Source organism: Gymnodraco acuticeps, unplaced genomic scaffold (genome assembly GCF_902827175.1).
Source record: "Gymnodraco acuticeps unplaced genomic scaffold, fGymAcu1.1, whole genome shotgun sequence".
NCBI lineage: Eukaryota > Metazoa > Chordata > Actinopteri > Perciformes > Bathydraconidae > Gymnodraco > Gymnodraco acuticeps.
Window position 1 is genome coordinate 2,172,241 of NW_022991216.1, and position 19,465 is coordinate 2,191,705.

At 38.8% G+C, this 19,465-nt stretch overlaps 1 protein-coding gene across 9 annotated transcripts in view; it reads right to left on the reverse strand.

Annotated features, from left to right (window-relative positions):
* LOC117561490 (disabled homolog 2-interacting protein-like) overlaps positions 1–16,896 on the reverse strand; it is a 232,662-nt gene extending 215,766 nt beyond the window's left edge. For 8 of the 9 annotated variants that reach the window (XM_034238951.1, XM_034238947.1, XM_034238950.1 and 5 more), the window contains exon 1: positions 16,757–16,896. In XM_034238951.1, coding sequence (XP_034094842.1) covers positions 16,757–16,799 — 43 coding nt within the window. In that variant the 5' untranslated portion in view covers positions 16,800–16,896. The remainder of the gene's footprint in view (positions 1–16,756) is intronic. The other variant, XM_034238955.1, reaches the window with a different exon arrangement.
* Between the last annotated feature and the right edge of the window lie 2,569 nt (positions 16,897–19,465).

The window sequence follows — 19,465 nt, forward strand, 5'->3', positions numbered from 1 at the left end:
GTTCTCTGCTGCAATTAGCCGGGCTTGTTGGCTGCTGTAACCCCATCAAAGAACAAGATACTTAATTTAGCTCATTCTAGGCTACCTTGTTTTCCGAATTTCCTGTTATAAAATATGGACCATAGACTAGGGCTGCTCAATTAATCGTATTTTAATCGCAATTACGATTATGGCTTGCAATGATTACGAAAACAACGTAATCGAAATAAAACGATGATTTTTTTTTTTTTTTATTACTTTTTTATTGGTTTTTCAGTTGAATTATTTTTTTCTCCAATAAATTGATGTTTTCAAAGTAAATGGATAAGCGTTTTTAATAATCGTGATATCAATTATTGACCCAAATAATCGAGCTTATGATTTTTGCCATAATCGAGTAAGCCCTACCATAGAATGATAGGCCTGGCTATGTGTACATTTATGACAATAATAATACTACACACATCAAGAGTAAAAAAGGCAAATATATTTTTATTTAATTAAAGCCCCTTGTTTGTGTCCAGACCATATGGGTCCATAGTGTTCACACTATGGGAGGGCCTTAATGTCGTTTAAAGGAGGTTTTTTTTTTCTCCAAGTATCTCAATGAGCCTACGAGCAAAATTGGAACTGGCTCACCAAAATGAGTCAAGCCCTCATTTACACTTGTGCTTTTTTTTCTTGGAAACATTTAAATATCTGCTGTGAAAATGGGTCTATATGCCTGATGGCTCCAATTATGTTCAACCTGAGCAGAGACTTTATCAAAATACTTTGATATGGTTTGCATGGTTTCTATCAGACATGATAATTTGTAAAAAAACAAAAAAACAATTTGGATTTAATATGAAATACTTGGATTTGACCTTCATGTGTAATGCCTTCCTTTCTCCCAAAGCCATCCGTGGAGATGCAGAAATGGCCACATGAGGCTGCCACTGTAGAAGTTTAGACTGGTTCATTTACTTTGTCAATATTCCTTATGGGGTGAAAACTCCATGAATGACTCACTTTGCATCTCACTTTTAATCTAAACTAAAAAATGACGTAAGAAGTGTTTCGATTGGATGGTTTTTATCCTGAAGCAACAAGGTCCTTTTAAAATTAAACAAGAGGGCTTGATGCGTTCACACCTGCCTTGTATAGTCCGGTTGAATCGAACCCTGGTGCGTTTAGCCGCTTGGTGCGGTTCATTTGGGTCGGTGTGAACACAATCCGAGACCTCTGAAGTGAACTAAACAACCGGACTCTGGTCCGCTAAAATAGGTGGTCTCGGAGCGCTTGCTTGCTAACTCTGGAGCGGTTCATTGCTGGTGTGAACACAGTCCGCACCAAAGCATAGGAAGCGTAGTATTTAGCCTACGTGTCACAAGAACGCTAATATCTTCAAAAATCTTTAGCGAAAGAGTCTTTCAAGACATCCGCGGTTGTTTAGTTAAAGAGTGAAGCAGAATGAAGTGTTGAACACTGAACAGTGTCGTGTAAAGTAAAAATTCTCCGTCAGCTACATAAAAGTAAGAACACCTGTCGTCGGTGAAACGCCCCTCCTTACTGCAGAACGTCTCTCATTATGTTATAATGTTTTTTAACGGACGTTGTCTGATTATATAATCATATGCGCGGGCCGCTAGTGTCTGTTGATCTCCAGATTAACAGCAGCATGAGAATAACCTGCCGAATGTGCCGATGCTCCATGGCGGAGGCTCCGGTAGAAATTGCCGGGATTCACGTTTTTACCCCCTTAATGTCTGACCAATGGTTGAACAGCATTTCCGTGCACATGACTTGTGTTTAAAGTTCATAGTCCGTTTGAGTTTTGCCCGTGTGAACGCAAACCGAACCTTGTGAAAAAGGAAACAATGTAACAAACTGTCGTCTGGTGCGCACCAGAAAACGGACTATTAGGTGTGAATGCACCCTAACCTTTAAATTAAGGGCAGTTATGTAATCAAGCTCATTTTAATGAGGCTCAAATGAATTGCAGAGGAAAGGGACAATAGATCATTAATTGGACTCACCTAGGCGTGCACTGACTGTGTCCGTGAAAGCATAGTGTCATGGATAAGTGCGTTTTCTCACTGTGTGTATAAGATAAGCAGTGTTCCAATCAGATACTCTTATCTAACCCGGATGACAAGCATGGCGACATTGTATTTGCATATAATTATAACCATGCTGTGCTGCACCCGTCTGTGTTTTACATGAGAGGCCAGGGGAGATCAATAGCTGCACAATATTAGCATTTTATTCCCCTGAATCAATAACTGGGTTCTACAATATGACAACAAACCTAACCTTTCACCAGTTGTCACAGAGTCTTTCTATCAGGTATTGATAGAGCAAATACAAAGGCCCCTAATGGTTTTAGATCAATGTTTTAAGTTTGGAGGAGAAGCCTCGCAAACATTTGTTTGAAAATCCTGCTTTCCTGTTCCAGCGATCAAAGACGATGTATAGAGTGAAAAAAGTGGGAGAGAGGATGTAATCCAACACAGAGTGAAGCACAAACACAGAAGATGTGGGCTGCCTTGACGACTGGAGCCGTGGACTGAAGGATAACAAATTCAATAAACTACATTTCTTTCCCCCACAATATTTTAAGGTTTCTTCATGGGCATCACACAACTACTAAAAAAATAAAGACTTGCCTTCATATAACAGTCTCCCACATAATATGGATTCTTGCCTGCTAGCTCACCTAGATAAGACTTTTTCAAGGAGGTACTGTATGTTCTGGTTAAAATGAGCAATACTTTCTCAACAAAATATCTTATGAAATTGACATTTTTATCATTTGGAAAATATAGTCCACAGCCTGGCTAGATCTTCTCCATGTTACTTGCTGCTGTATTGAGATCAGATAAATAAATAAAAACGATGCATTGTATGACACGAAATAGAAAAATATCTTTGGACATTCTTACACCACAGAGTAAAATAAACAATAAATGGCAGCTCGAATACATAAAGATATGCATTGTCACTTTTCCCCTGAAGTAAAAATCGTAAAGCATCGTTCCTTAATGGTATGCCATTTGATAGGGCAATTGACTTTGAATACAGTGTACAACTGTCAAAAACTGTCAAATTGGAATAAAATCAATGATCAGAGATTATATGCACCCATCATAACCCACTTAGGGAGCACTCAGGAAGATATACATCCATTTTAAATAGTAAGTTATAAATCCCGCCTGTCTACATGCCGCAGGCTACACCAGCATGCTCTCAAGCAGCTTTGAGAGATTTAGAGAGGCTGGATTCACTGCACTGCTGATGGAAAGCGTCATCTTGTTTTCTGCTCTCACAACGCTACAGGAAAAGGCCACAAGGTAAGCCCACATGCAGAGACAGCTATTGAACTTCCTCTTAGAGCTTTTCCGGAAATGCTGTGCAGTCAAATAAATGCCACGAGTTTGCCTGCCACCCATCACAAGTGCAGGTAACACAGAGACAGAGAGGATGCTAATGCACAAGAGTAAGGTAAGCTTATTTTTTAGTTTAGATTATACAAGCTGCATTTATAGCTAAGATGTCACACTGCCACTGACAACCTCTCATTGAAAGGAAAGTAGACTCACTGAACCATATCTGCTAAGTCTGAAAGAGGCGGCAGTATTCAATGTGAGTATTATGAAGATACTACAGGCAAGACACCAGAGGTGTCAAAGTCCATGGCAAAATGATGCAAGCTGGGAAAAGAAGAAACTGTCTATTTAGTTGTTGCTGCTTTCAACACTCACATCATTCATAGAAACCTTGAGAAGCTGCTGGTCATCAGCCAATTATTCCATATCATAAAGAATCAGAAAAAAATCCAATCTGTTTCACGAAAAACAAAAGTGCATCCCTCTGAAGGCCAATTACTACAAAAAACAGAAGCAAATGATGTATTATTATTATGCAGAATGACCACTAACCATGCAACTCCTACCCTTGTTGAAACCAATCTCATTCTTCATATTTGAGTGAGTTGTAAATGTTTTTGCACATGTAAATGGTCTGCAAAGGCAAAAAGTTCCCTCTGAGGCAGTTTCCCTCCAACCATACAAGATATTGAGATACAACCTTCACCCAACATTCATCTGAACAGCATTGCATTCAATAATGTTGCAGGGGAATAAACTATCCAGTATACTAAAGACTTTTTCTAAAGATACAATACAGTACAAGGTCTCATACAGTAATCAACATTGGAAACCACTTGGACAGTAAAGCAGGGTAAACAGTCTTCCAAAAACAATCTGCCAAACTGCCAAAGGATATAGGCAAATGGTTGTGGTAAAACCTGTTATTGTAACATTTTTAACTGCCGTCTAACTTTGATTTCAGGCAACTATCGCATATTGCTTGAAAAGACCATAAAGATAAACCTCATAAACTGTGAGAGACGGATTGGATCACACTTTTGTTTCACATTTGAAGTTTGAGCAAGAAATAAACTCTGCAAGAAGGTTGTAAAAAACTAAATAAATCTACAATTAGACAAAATGTCTTGCCTGAGATAAAGACAAATATCTGATGGAATTGCACGGAGGAGCAAAATAATTAAGATAAAAATAATTAAACTAAATGCATTTGCTGTTCGACTATAATATGACATGGGTGATTTTGTTTGCAGGGCTGAGTGAGTTCACTGCTAATGTGTTAACTGGCACACCTTTTCCTGTCAGTCACACACACTCACAAACAACTGATTTGTTAAATCCTCAGAATAAAAGCTGGACTGTGAACCATAATTGTGAAAAAGGAACTGTCGGAAATGACCATTGTGTTCCTGTGTTTCTGTGATAACAAAGCCTGCTTAAAGTTGACAGACTATGAGAAAAAAAACAACAACTATAAGCCGAGAGCAAAATAGAAGGACAGTACCTGAATACTAATATAACATTCATGGATTCAGAGGTCAATAAGAGAACGTTTTATTTCCATTTTGTTTCTTTGAACTCCAATCACCTTTACTTTTAAGCCTTGACCTCCTGTTACAGTAGATGTTGTGTCATATCTCAGCTGGTGAGTGGGAGTTGCGTAGGCAATGCTACACTTTTCTGCAATGGATGAAGCTTTGGTTACACACACACTGACACACACTTTGTCATCCTCAGTAGCTGCTCTCAGTAATACCTATCAAAATGATCCAGAGTTTGTTTGTTTGTTTGTTTATTTATTTAAAGGACAGTGCACATTAATCCACATTGCTGTAAATGAGCCAGTATTAGCCAGCAGGCTAATTTTCAACTGTTGTCCTTGGCAAGATGTTAAATGACCACAAGACTAGAAAATAAAAACATAATTAAATAGAGTACAGCAGACACCATCAGTACAACAATAAATAAATAGCAGTACAACAATAAATAAACATCAGTACAACAATAGAGAGGAACAAACAAACATGCAAACAGATGAAATATCATCATACCTTGATACAATTAAAAGTGTTCACATTTTTGATTGTTTAAAAGCCAGTTCTTATAATTGTGGTTAAATGTATGATAGGAGGTGTTAGTCCTTATCTGTATTGGTATTGTGTTCCAGAGTGTAGGTGCCCTCACAGAGAAACACTGTTTGCCAAAGGAGCTGGACCTAAGAGGGTCTACACAGTCCCCTCTTAGGGCAGACCTTGTGGTTCTGCTGTTTGAGTTTTTCTGTTGTATAAAAGTGCAGAGTGGTGGGGGGGGGGTGCCTTGCCGTTTAGAATTTTAAAAATGAGACATGCATCAGTGTGTTTTAAAATATGTCCCCAGCTGAGCAGGTTATGTTTGTCCAGGATTTTGCAATGGTGGTATCGCTTTGGTTTTCTGTCCAAAACTTTGAGAGCTTGTTTGTGAAGTGACAGGATAGGCCTTAATGTTGTGCTATTCGCCTGGGTCCAGCTGGTCATACAGTGTGTTAGGTGGGGAAGGATCATGGCAGTCATGTAGAGTTTTGCTACAGGTGTTGTCAAACAGTTCCTTATATATCTAAAGTTTGCTAAATTATATTTAGTTATTTGCATTACCTTTCTCACTTGTTTTTTGAAGGATAGAGTAGTGTCAAGGATAATGCCTAGATATTTAAAATGTGTAACTGTTTGAATGACCTCCCCAGACACATAGACCTTGGGTTCACAGTGTGATACAGTGTTGGTCTTGCTAAAAAACATACAGACTGTCTTCTTAACATTCAGATATAGCTGTGAGTCAGTAAGCCATTGATTTACATGAACCATTGCATCATTTAATTTGGCCGCAGCTTGGGCCTTGGTTTTTGCATGGACATAAATGACAGTGTCATCAGCGTACATTTGCACCTCACATCCAGTGCACACTGATGGCAAGTCATTTATATAAAGGCTGAATAGAATTGGGCCCAGGATAGATCCCTGGGGTACACCCAGTTCATTCCTCAGGGGTGGTGATGTCTCGCCACTTACCCTTACACACTGAACTCTGTCTGACAGATCGGAGCTCATCCAGTCTATTGCACTGGGTGAGAAATTAAAATAGGACATTTTGTGAATGAGTACTTGATGATTGACTGTATCAAAAGCTTTCTTAAGATCTAAGAAGATTGCTCCAACAATGCCTCCCTTGTCCATTTTTGATTTAATATTTTCCACAAGGAAACAATTTGCGGTCTCAGTGGAATGATTGGCTCGGAAGCCGAATTGCAGTCCCCTAAATCTTCAAAATCAAACCAAAATGTATAAAAATCAGTCCACCCGGAGTACAAACATTGACATCTTCCGATTAAAACTGACATATTTGTATTTACATTTATACTGAAAACATCAGAAATGGACTCAGCATCCTCAATTACCCCAAGAACCACTCTGAAATTGTCCAAATCGGCCAAGCTATTATTTATCTATTGTCTAAATAAGTAATCCCAATTAACCTAATGTATGCTAATTGTGCAAATCGCCAAACATATGCAAGTTAGCATCTGGCAGTTTCTATGTGCTGGGGACCTGTACTATACATTTCTAACATAAAACTTCTGGGCACTCAACATTTCCGGGTTCACAACAGGATTCTATGAGCTGGCAACTGGACTTTAAGGAGAACTCTCTTGTGTCCTCTATGTTAGTGCTGCTGGGTCAAAAACAACTAAATCTGATTATTGACATTAATTATATTCATTAATTTCCCTATGATTCCGGTGTAGCACTGAAAATACTGAATAAGCTCTTAAATTGTATCTAAAAAGAATGTGAAAAAGTCCTTGTAACAAAAGGGTTTAAATGAGGGTGACCTAGCTGTGTCGAAAGAGGAGACAAAAGACAAAAAATACGGCAGAAGTGCATAAAGAAAATGGGATGAATTGGCTTGAATTATGGCATACATTTGCTGGTCCCTTATCATTCTTGAGCACATACATGTTCAAAAAAAGTTTTTTAATTAGAATATGTCGTTTATTGCTAATGCAATATATCATGTTTTAGTTTGCTCACTTGAACAGATGTTGACTAAAGTATGCTCACAATGCATGTTAGCGTCTACCTAAAACTCTAGGTCCCATGTCATGCTTTTCCGGTTATCACCCGTCCCCTTGTGTGTTATGAAGGTTTTTCTGCATGTAAATGGTCTGCAGAGTCACAAACCCTCAAAGTGCACCCTGTAGCGAGTAAAACTCTAACACAGAAAATACCTGTCTATGCTGCTCCAGAACGCCTCGTTGGAGATGTCTCTTTTTCCATTGTTTTCTTCCTGGGTACAGTGACGTGCCCATACCCAAATGGACCGCTGCCGTGTGAGCTAACCCGGACCTAACGGGAGAATACACTCCCGTGGAAGAGCAGCCAGCACTGCAGCGGTCTGTAAATGCCACTGAAACACATTAATAAACAATGAACCACGGCACTCTGGAGAAAAGTATAAGGTTGGAAAAGTCATTATTTAATTTAATCTTGCTTCGTATGATTAAAAGCAACACGATCACCCGACGCAGTCCCCCGTTGTTGTGTTGTTGTTGTGAGCGATCCACTTGATAACCCGCGTCGTATACAGTTTAGTGAGAGCGCGTATGTTTTGGATTAGGCCAACCGGCTAACTCAAACATATCCAGGTTAGGTTGAACCAGCTTCGTAGTACAGGCCGCTGCACTACGAAGCAGGATTTTCGTTTAGCCGGCTAACTTCAGGGAAAACTCGGGGTTTCCGGTCCTACGACGCTGGTTCTCTTTTTAGCAGGCTAGATCTCCATGGTAACTTATGCTGAGCGGCTAACCTGCCCCGGAGCAGGGGGGTATACTACGAATCTAGTTCAACCTATCCTGGATATGTTTTGAGTTATCCGGTTGACTTAATCCAAAACGAAGCCGCTCTCGCTAAACTGTCCTACAACGCTGGCTATCAACTCGTTCGCTCAAGCCAGCCGTGTCCTATCTAGTTAGGTGCACGTTCACATAAAAGGGGTGGTATGTGGAGCATTCGACCAATCACAAACATGGACAAGCGTACTGACAGAGCAGCGTCATACTTCCTGAATGAAAAGTCAACTATAATATTAGTCAAATATGAAGAAGTTAAACTTTAAACATCCATGACTTAAACACTTTATCCAGGATCAAAGACACATAGCTGCACATGCAAGGTGAATACAGCTGGTAAAAGAAAAAGTGTTTGAATGCGTACATTAACAGGTTTATGATATCACTAAGTTTATGATATCACTAAGACACGATCTGACTTTAATTAGCCTACATTTGACTCGAGTGTTTCGTCAACTTAATGTGTTGCTTAAAATAATACTTATGCATACAGTATGTGACACTGTGAGTGTTGCACAGCCAGATACGGCTCAGCTGACTCAGATAATGAAATAATATGATACATTATGATATGATGTGATATGAATGATAATGGGACATATCGACGTCTGCACTCACAGTGCCGGGGACTGTAGGCAACGTAATGTTACTTTTATCCTGTTACTTATATTGTGGCAGATATTTAATTAAGCTTTCTTAACATAATAGTATAATAGTTATAATAGTCAGACTGCTCTGAAGATGGGAGGTGATGTATTCATTTTCACGTTCACACAGTCGGTGATTTTGGCCGGCCGTCTTTCCTGCAACGGCAGTTTAAACTGTATTTCCTCCGCACACTGAGCTCTGATTGGTCAGCAGGCGTGGTGCTTTCGCTGAGTTGATCTCTTATCCTGGAACCTATCCGGCTTCGGAGCACAGACTAGGTTCCAGGATAAATCACCATGGAGATCTAGCCCGCTAAAAAGTGAACCAGCTTCGTAGTACCGGAAATCCCAGAAGTTATCTTGCTAAACGAAAATCTATATATATATATAGTATACCCCCCAGGTTAGGTTGCAGGCTAAGAGCTCAACTCAGTGAAAGCACTGCCTGCTGACCAATCAGAGCTCAGTGTGCGATCAAGTCATATTACAGGAGAAAGGAAATACAGAAAAACTGCCGTTGCAGGAAAGATGGCCGGCAAAAATCACCGACTGTGTGAACGTGAACATTAATAGAATATCACCTCCCATCTTCAGAGTAATCTGACTATTATAACATTAGCGTTAAGAAAGCTTACTTAAATATCTGCCACAACATAAGTAACCGGATCAAAGTAACATTAAGTACAGTCCACGGCATATCACTTCATAATGTATCATATATTTCCTTATCTGAGTCAGCTGAGCCGTATCTGGCTGTGCAACACTCACAGTGTCACAGACTGTATGCAGAAGTATTATTTTAAGCAACACATTACGTTGACGAAACACTCGAGTCAAATGTAATTAAAGTCAGATCCACTCGTGTCTTAGACACGGCTGACCATAGCCAAAAAGTTAGAGTCAATTGTGCCAAGTGAATATCACTTACCTGATGTAAGAGGACCATCTGCATAGTGGTATGGCATTAATTCAGAGTCTGAATGAATCAGGTTTCCAAACATTCAACAACCTTGCGGAACGTGTTCTCAAAAGAATATTTTCATTTCTATCAGGAGAGGGAAAAATCTGTTGTGTTGCCATGGTTTTTGACCGATATGACCACACAAACTCCATTAAGCAACAAGAGAGACAAAGACGTGGAGCAGTTGGAGATGCAGGACCCACACATGTGATCTCAGGGCACACTAAAGTGCCAAATTACAGGAGGTACTTGAGTCGCAGTGGAAACAAGGCTTTGCTTTCTGCTTTTGTTTCCAATTACATAACCCGTACTGGTCCATGTAGACTCACAGAGGATCAGACGATCATCTTGGCTGGAGGTTTTGAAGATACAGAAGAAACCAAAACCATCCTAAAGTACAGGGTGGAGAGCTTAGTGGATTTGATGAGCGACCAAGAAGAGGCAGACACCAGCATAGTGCTACATGCCATCCACCTTGCAAAGACATACAAAAGAGTTATCATCAAATGCGATGATACCGATGTCCTTGTGTTACTGTTGTATTATGCAAGTTGCAGCATGTTTGGCTCAGCTTTAGTCCTGATGCACAAAGGCAAAACAGGCAAAGAGAGGTTTGTGCCCATCAAAATGATCTGTGAAAAGCTAGGGAAAGCCTTATGCCAGTGCCTCCCAGCTTGCCATGCACAGACAGGGTGTGATACAACGAGCAGCTTTTTCAAAATTGGAAAATCAACTGCTTTCACAAAAATGCAGAAGCATGTGGATGAGCTGAACGGTCTAAGTCACTTTGGTTTGACAGGAAACCTGGCGGACTCATTACCTATGGCCCGACATTATGCACTCATTTTGTATGGCCGGAAGAAGAATCAGAAAGGGCAACAGTGTACAAGCCTGGATGAGTTGAGGTATGTACTGGCATCCACCTCAGACATGCCTGCCTCTCAACTTCCCCCGACTGAAGATTCATTTAGGCAACATGTACTAAGAGCCATGTACCAAACTGCTGTTTGGGGCCACAGTCACCAAAAAAAAACAGTGCTTTGGAGTCCTGTGGGGAAAGGTTGGAGGTTGATGGAGGGAGTCATGCAACCAGTGATGTATGAAAAAGCGGCAGCACCGCAAAAAGTGCGATATTTAACAAATCTCTACTGCAAGGACAAAAAATGCAGTCAACAGAAGAAATGTCCTTGTTTTGCAGCTGGATTGCCATGCACTCTGTTCCTGTGACTGTCTTGAGTGCGCTAACGGAAGTGTGAATGACAGCATAGTTGCACACTAGAAAACATGTTGAATCATTTTGTAACTGTATATAATTGATGATTCATTAAGGTTTGAATGTATGATTCATTTTTGATTTTTCCATTCATTGAGCCGAAATCTCTACTTTAAATGTTAAACGCTGTTTAATGTGCTTGCATTAGTGTAATGTAATGTATGTCTCATTCTATGATATCTCTCCTTTTCTGTAGGATTTATATGTTTATGTATATATTTAACATTGATGTATGTTAATGTTAAGGCACATTTTAGGAATGATAAAAAGTAGTCTAAATCCTATAGGCTAAATGTCTTTCCCTGATATACCTGGTTTAAATGTAAGAACAATAATAGACTTTATAAAGCAAATTTGACTAAATGCTGTGTATGTATTTTGAATTTATGGTTTAATTTTAACTAATGTTTGATTTGTTCAGTCAAAAATGTTCATTTATGTCATATGAAAATGCTGTCATGCAAGCCTGTTGGCTCACAGTAGGCCTATCACCATGTTAATTCAAAGATTAACTAAATATAAAGATAAATGCATTAAGAATGATAAAGATGGGTTTATTATTATATCTATTATATACAAATAATTATATTAAATCTTGTTTTTTGCCTTAATCTATGGTCTGTGTCCTTTCATTCATCCATTTACACCTATAGGGCCCATTCTATTTGTCAGTTGGAAGACCTTGCTGCACTCATAACCTGTTAGGGGCTGGTGACAGAAAAGGTTACCAGCCCCTAATAGTCAAATAACCAACTTTTATCATAAGATAACACTCTTTGGTACATATACATAAGGTGTTTTGGGGATTGGTCTCCTTACTTTAATAATGACAGAAAAGTATAAACATACCTTTTGAATTTTTCCTTTCAAATTTCATTTCCGCCTAAATTGTATCAGTGTTTGATTGTATATTTTACAAATATGGACAAAGGTATTGGTACAAAATGTGCTTTAGTGTATTTTTTGCCTCACCCTGAACATATAAACCAAAGTTGGTGACATTCTGATCCTTATTTCTAGATATACATGTGATAAGGTTGACATGGCCCCCTTCAGAGGAGCCTACATTTTCACTATTTTCGGTTATGCGAAGGTTCCATACATCAACCAAATTTTTTTATTTTGTAGTAAAATATTTGTATACAACAATCCGTTTCATATATTATAGATATTAAAGTAATGAAAAAACATGGTTGTGCTTTGTTCTACCTCGGGTAGGGGTATCTCGATAACTAAAGCCTTTTTGGGGGGTTTGTTCCTCCACTACAACGCCTGATTGCGGATACGTAATTTCACATTCTAGCACAGTTTATTGCTCTTATACCTTGATTGTTGCCAACTACGATGCTCAACAGCTCGCTTAACGGAACTTTGACGCTGGTATCAGTTGTGTTTACCACCATTCACGGGAGTATTGTGTATAGAAAGTGTTGAGTTATATTTCTCGTGCTACCTAACATCCATGAAGGCAACATGACAGAGGGAGGCCTGCCACTCAGGATGCCAAACTACTCTTTGGTAAGCCCCGCCCCCCAAGCAACATCAGGGCCAAAAGTTTGAAAGCGAAAAAAATTGATCTGAAAGTGAAAAACGATCTGAAGGTGAACAACAATGTGAAACCTGAAAAAACAAGATTTGAAACTGAAAAAATAATTGTTTTGAATCTGAAAACGTAAAATCTGCAACTGAAAAAAATAAGGATTCAAATATCAAAATATGTATAGGCCTACAAGTGAAATCTGTAAATAAATATTTTATTTAAAAAAATTGCTGAACTGAATCAAAATAATATTCAACCTGAAAAATGATTTAAAATACTTATTTTTGGTTTGAATACAACATTGTATTTTTCAAGGTTCGGGATAAAAACTTGAACTTTCAAATAAATTGTATTTTTTTGTATGATAAAAAACTTAGGACCCTGAAATAGCTCCATACTTCTTGTTGTTGTTACATGATACAGATGAAGGAGGCGCAGTTACATCACAAATTAAAGAAACTTGGAGTGCCTAAAAAACAATCCAGCTTTGATTTCCTTTGAGTTGTTACAGAACAATTGCTCGGTAGATCATGAGTCATGAAAGAAAATGGGCGAACCAAGCAGAGAAATCTAAATTCAAGATACTTGACAATCAACAAAACTTATATGCGGTGGCTGTTACAATGGATGGATTTGCATGTCATACAAAAAGTGCAAAAGTTGAGGAAATGTTTTTTTAAATGGGTAACGTGTTCTCCAAAACTAGTGCAATATATTTATACCTAAAATCCAATTCCTCCCTTTTTGAAATTCTGTCTCGGGTACCTGAGATCTCTTATATAATTTCAATGCAGGTCATATTGAGCTAGGTTTCAGTGCTGTCGGATTGATAGGTGTAACAAAAAATACTCGGTGTGTTCAAGGGTCCTGATGTTTGCTGAGAATTTATATTCTGTAATCCCAAGATGCCTGCTGCGGTTTTGCCCTCCACCATCTTTTTGTTTTTATTTAGCCCATTGTGATTCACACAGGTCCTTTACTGCTTCTCTCTGCAAGCTCAATAGTTTTTAAAGGACAATGTTGCCTATAAGGCAAACCAGAGTTTCCACTTTTCCTTTATATTTCAGTTACTAAAACATTGTCATATTTGAATGTGATATGAAAATATAAAGCACCCAATGCCTTGAATCCTAAACATTTGAATGTAGACTACCAGAAACACATGTGATTAAACTCTTGGATGACCATGCAACTGGACTTCATTTTGTGTGACTATATTCAATGTTTCAACGAAGCAACATTTATTTGTATTGTCGTCTTATTCCATGGTGGCTCATGCATGGCTCACCATTGTGTGGCGCCAGCAATCTGAGGAAGAAAGGGTTATTTTTCTGTACTATTCCAGACTATTAGCCATGATGTTTTACAGACACGGACGGGGGGATCAATATTTCAAACCAAATATTGGTATTGTTATTTAAATGTCTCTAGATTCTGGAAAATGCAGAGGACTGAAACTACAGTATTTAAACGTGTGGTGTTAAAGGACTGACTGTTTGACATTTCTAACATACAAGGTTTTGCCAGGGCTGTGTGTGTGTGTGTGTGTGTGTGTGTGTGTGTGTGTGTGTGTGTGTGTGTGTGTGTGTGTGTGTGTGTGTGTGTGTGTGTGTGTGTGTGTGTGTGTGTGTGTGTGTGTGTGTGTGTGTGTGTGTGTGTGTGTGTGTGTGTGTTTTGTATTCTGCTCATACTCTCAGGAAATTACAGAACATTTCCGGAAATAATTTGTTGCCAGTTCTTTTAGTGCAGTCTGGCTCTTTGATTAAGAATTTGCACATTCAAACTGTTGTAGAAACTGTGCCAAGGCAATCAGGAAAAATGTATTGTCATTAGAAAGGAAACCAGAGTGGCATGCAGCAGAAATTCATAACTGAAGGAGTCTGAGAAGGCATGTGGTTCACCTGTCATGGTGGTTTCAACGTTTCCCCGCTTTAACTCCCTGTGAACCTTCACATTTCTTCAACTCACACTCACAAAATGATATGATCATGCTTGCCACCTGCTATTGTCACTGCTGCAGGCCATTACAATATACTTAAGGGTAAACGTATGCCTTTCTTGTTCATTCCGAGATTGCACTATACTAATAACGCCCATCTGTCATGAAGACCATGAATTAGTTAGTGCATCTGTACCAGCACCTCAGAGCCGTGCTGCTGGCTTGTTCTGCTGTTGGTTTGTGAACACACATTAAGCGCAGCAGAAGTGACGTGAAGCAACCCGAACTGGAGGATATACTGATATTGATTTCTCAGAGAATGAAACTGGAGATGGGTGACTGACAGGCGAGGCGTCAGATGTTTGAAGTGTCGGTAAATCATGAGCAGCACCGTGACAGTCTTAACAACATGAGGTTTTGTCTTTCTCCAAGTATCACCGTGCAACTCGGAGTCACAATTTAATATATAAACAATCCTCTGTGGAATTCAGGCACAATGTTCCCATGTAGAAAAAAATAATCACCTTCTGTTTTTTAACAGCTGAAGCAAACATGTGATGTGAGATGTGTTTTTTATTTGTTTTTCCATCATCATTTTTGGATTCAGGGCAGTAAAAGATGCATTTTACTCTAGTACTGTGTCACCTGCCACTTTGGATACATTGAAACACATTTTGGTGTGGATGTATAGCCTCTGGTTCTGAAATATGAAGCTAATGTGCCTCAAATATGAATTATTTCTAATGGCCATATAGGGGGGCGACTGAGCGATCTGGTTGTATAGAAAGAAGTCTATGAGAAAATTACCCAACTTCTGACGTGAGTATATTATCTCAGTTATCATTTGCTAATAGATTTTTGTTCACATTGCTAGTTTGAAGTCATCTTCAATACAGCATAATGTTTATTTTGTAAATTGTGTCGTATTAAGGGTAAAAGTACACAATAAAGCAGTGTATGCTTCAGTGCATAAAGCTACATCGTGATTGACAGGTCGCTAATAAAGTGCTCCAGCCCCTGGTCCAGATATGGTCAGTCTCCAAAAAAACAAGATGAAAAAACCCAAATTGCCAATCTTTAAACTAATGTGTGACCTCACAGTGGATACGTCTACTTATTTTTGACAGATTATGAATAAATGCATGGTCACACATGTTTTTTTTAACTTGTTGAATAATGGGGACATAAAATATGTGGTAATAGGAAACCTATTTATTATTATTTTTAGTTGTGTTAGTTCTCAGGCTCACTTTGAGTAGCCTTTAATGAGTTTCGATGCTGTGCAGTGAGGGGAAAAAAACAAGGTGTTAGTAATATCTTGACATTTCACATTTCATAATCGTAGAAATGTTATTATTCTCACCAGTATGGTAGCCTACACCTCAGCATGTAGGCAGCGCAAATCATGACCAATAAGGATTTTACCTCTAGGCTTACATTTCACTTGCCCCTTTCAAATGAATTACATAACTAATGAAAGATGTGTGCACAGTCTGGTTCCCAGCTCAATACCCAGCAGGATTGTCCTCATCACCAAGGACAAATTAAAACCTCTAAAGGCCAACGACAGCACACACCAACAGACTCTTCCACTGTTCAAAAAAAAAACAGCCACTTGCTTTGATCTCACACTTGTTAAAATAAGAAAGGAGTTTCCATAGCACTCAGCATGCAAATTATGCTGTACAGTATATCCATAGGAGGACACTCAAAACAACAGTCCTCTTAAATACTCCACTCGTTGTAAGTAAAAGGAAAACAAGGATCCCGGCTAAAGTAGCACGAGCGTTATTATTGTATCTAGGTCAGAAGAGTGCAATATTCTCTAGTCCATATGCAGTTTCACAGCTGTGCTTTGGATGTGAGGCAGCAGTAGTAGCAGGAGCTGTTCCACCTTAATGTACTCCTTACAGCACTGCCATATGGAAATAGGTTCTCCTCCTGTTTTCAACAATAACAGTCATTATGTTTATCGCCTCTTATCCCACAACACATGTACTTACAGTATGAGAGGAAGAAAAACACACATAAGGAACACGAGCAGATGGATACAGAATAGGAGAGGGAAAAAAGAGTAATTGAACAGTGAGAGGAGGGGAGCCAAGCGGGATAATGATGCAGAAAAAGGGGATGCATGACAGAGATACACATCTTATTTTGCGTTTACCTGACAGGGAATCAGAAGACATGCTCTCTTGCTGCTCCTGCATCTTGAATGTTGGCTCCAGTGTGAGACTGTGTGTGAGTGTGTGTGTGTCCACAAGCCACAGAGTGTGAACAAGCCAGCACGCCTCACTGTGTGTTTTGATGACGGAGTCCGCGTAGCAGCTGAGGGAGTGAGCGAGGGAGCATCAGAGCCAGGAGGAAGGTACAGAGGGAGAAGGAATTGGATTCGTCTGTACCTCGCCAAGTGTCACCAATCTCATTCTCAATTTCTCTCTTTCTCATTCTCATTTTCTGGGAGTGTGTAAGTCTTGCGCAAAACACATGGACTGCAGATGGTGATTTAAGAGGTACACAGAGGCAGGGAGATGGGAGGAGCATGAGGAGGGAGAAGAGGAGGTGCTGAAGAGAGGAAGGAAGCAATCACCTTGTAGTGTAAGCTTCTCTCTGAGGCACTGAGCCATTACTTGTCCCTCCCTTCAACGTTAGCCTGCCATGCAGAGCGCTAAACCAATTCAGACCACAACATCAGTTTGGCTGTGTGTCAGAGATCTATCTTATCTGAATTTGTAGCCAGTAAATCTTAAATGTCAAAATGCCACTATGTTTGCATAAGATTAATCCACACATTACAAAGACCTACTTCAGAGCAGAGTCTACTTGTTATTAGTCCAACATTCTTAATAATATTGTCCTTTACTGCATGTACGATGAATTAAAGGCGTCTTTTCCACTTGATTAAAACCCTGTATCTATTAGAGGACACCAGGTCTGGTATGCAAATTCAATCAGTGGCGGAAAGTAACAAAGTACTTTTACTCAAGTAATGTACTTTTACAATTTGTAGGTACTATTTTTGAGTGATTTCTCCTACTTTATACTTCTTCTTTTTCACTAAAATTCATAGGCAAAGAGCGTACTCAACACATTGATTATGATGCAATATTATGGATGAAGAAAATAATGATCAAATGAATGCATCAGTATTTCAAAGATGTAGTGCATAATCTGGAAAATTGGCCATTTTACATAGTGTACTTTTATGTTTTGTACTTTATGTATTTCTTATGCTAATACTTTCTAGCTTAACTTAATTGAACTGTGTTAATCTACACTTTTTCCAAAACAGTGTAATTATGCATACCCACACACAAGCCATTCTGCATGCCTGGTTGTATACTTTTTTTTAAAGGAGCAGTAATGTTTTCCATGGATTTCACAGAGCGTCACTTCTGACACTTCTTGGACTCAATAATGATTCAATTAATGCTCTGATTTATTTGGTCAATTTCATATCCCTCTTGGCATCACTTCAATATCCGTTTTCAGAAGTGTGTCCATCTTAATAGGGTCACAGTGTTAATCCTTGTTCTCTGCTGCATACTTTCACTGCTCTCAATTTGAATTCACGTCATTGTTTCCCCTTGTTTCTCTGCTTATTATGCACAGCATTCATCTTCCATTTAGGCTATGTTTTGTTTTCTTTCTACTTTGTATTGTACAGAAGGCACAGCAGGAGATTTAGAGCTCAAAGCTTCTCTTCCTCTGTAGCAGGTAAGTCTAACGATGGCAGTGAACATGGCCACGTCCGGACAAGTGGATCCATGCAACAATATGTTAAATATAAAAACTCATTTTCAACCTATTTAAAATAAACCCATCTTGCTCTACTGTGTGCACATATTATCAAATACACAGTGACTCTGAAAATGCAGAACATATATAATTTTATTCAAATGTATGCATTAAGTTAAAAGAAAAAAGTAGATCATGTGCTATTGGAAGCAGTTATTGGATGCTGAATAATCACTCATCTGTCACCTCTACAGGAGAGAGCATCTTTCTGTTTGAAGTAGCTCCTCCCAGTCCATCACTGAACTGTCAGCTGCTAAAATATTGCTCCTACTTACAATGAATTCTCCCAAACTCCAGCCCCTTCTTCAAGATTGTGCCACTCTGCAAAAGGATGGCAGCAGCACTTCTTGTCACTAAAATTGTACAGATTAAGGTTTGGGTTACTAAAACAAGAGTAAGCTTGACCACTTACAGAAACATAAATACATGTTGACATGATGGATGAATATACTGGCAAACACACAACATGTTAAAAGCAGTATATATTTATGTTGATTTGGAAAAATATGTTGATGGGTTGCTAAAATGACTTGTTGACAAGCACAAACAGTCTGTTACATGTACTTGAAAGCGATAAAAACACAATAATATAATATACTACAATATTAAAATACATTCAAAAGAGCCATTGTTCATAATGAGTACATTCACTTTTGATACTTTGAGTAGATTTTGTTGAATACTTATGTGCTTTGTTGAATACTTATTTGCTTCAACTTAAGAAACATTAAGATTAAAGAACTTTGACTTGTAATGGAGTATTTTTAGACAAACTATGTATAATTTAAATGATTTAAGTACTTCTTTCAGATCTGCCTTTTCCATACTAATAATGTAAGGGATAATGTTTATAGTGTTGCCTGTGTTACCCATGACCATAACCTGCTTTGAAGCACAGTTTGACAACACTACAGGCCGACATTTGAAAAACAACACACAATGGTTAGCTTTCCATTCTTGCTTTGTCCGATCAGAGAGTTGTGTGTGTGTGTGTGTGTGTGTGTGTGTGTGTGTGTGTGTGTGTGTGTGTGTGTGTGTGTGTTATCCTCAGTTTATTGGATTTCTCAGTGGGAGCATG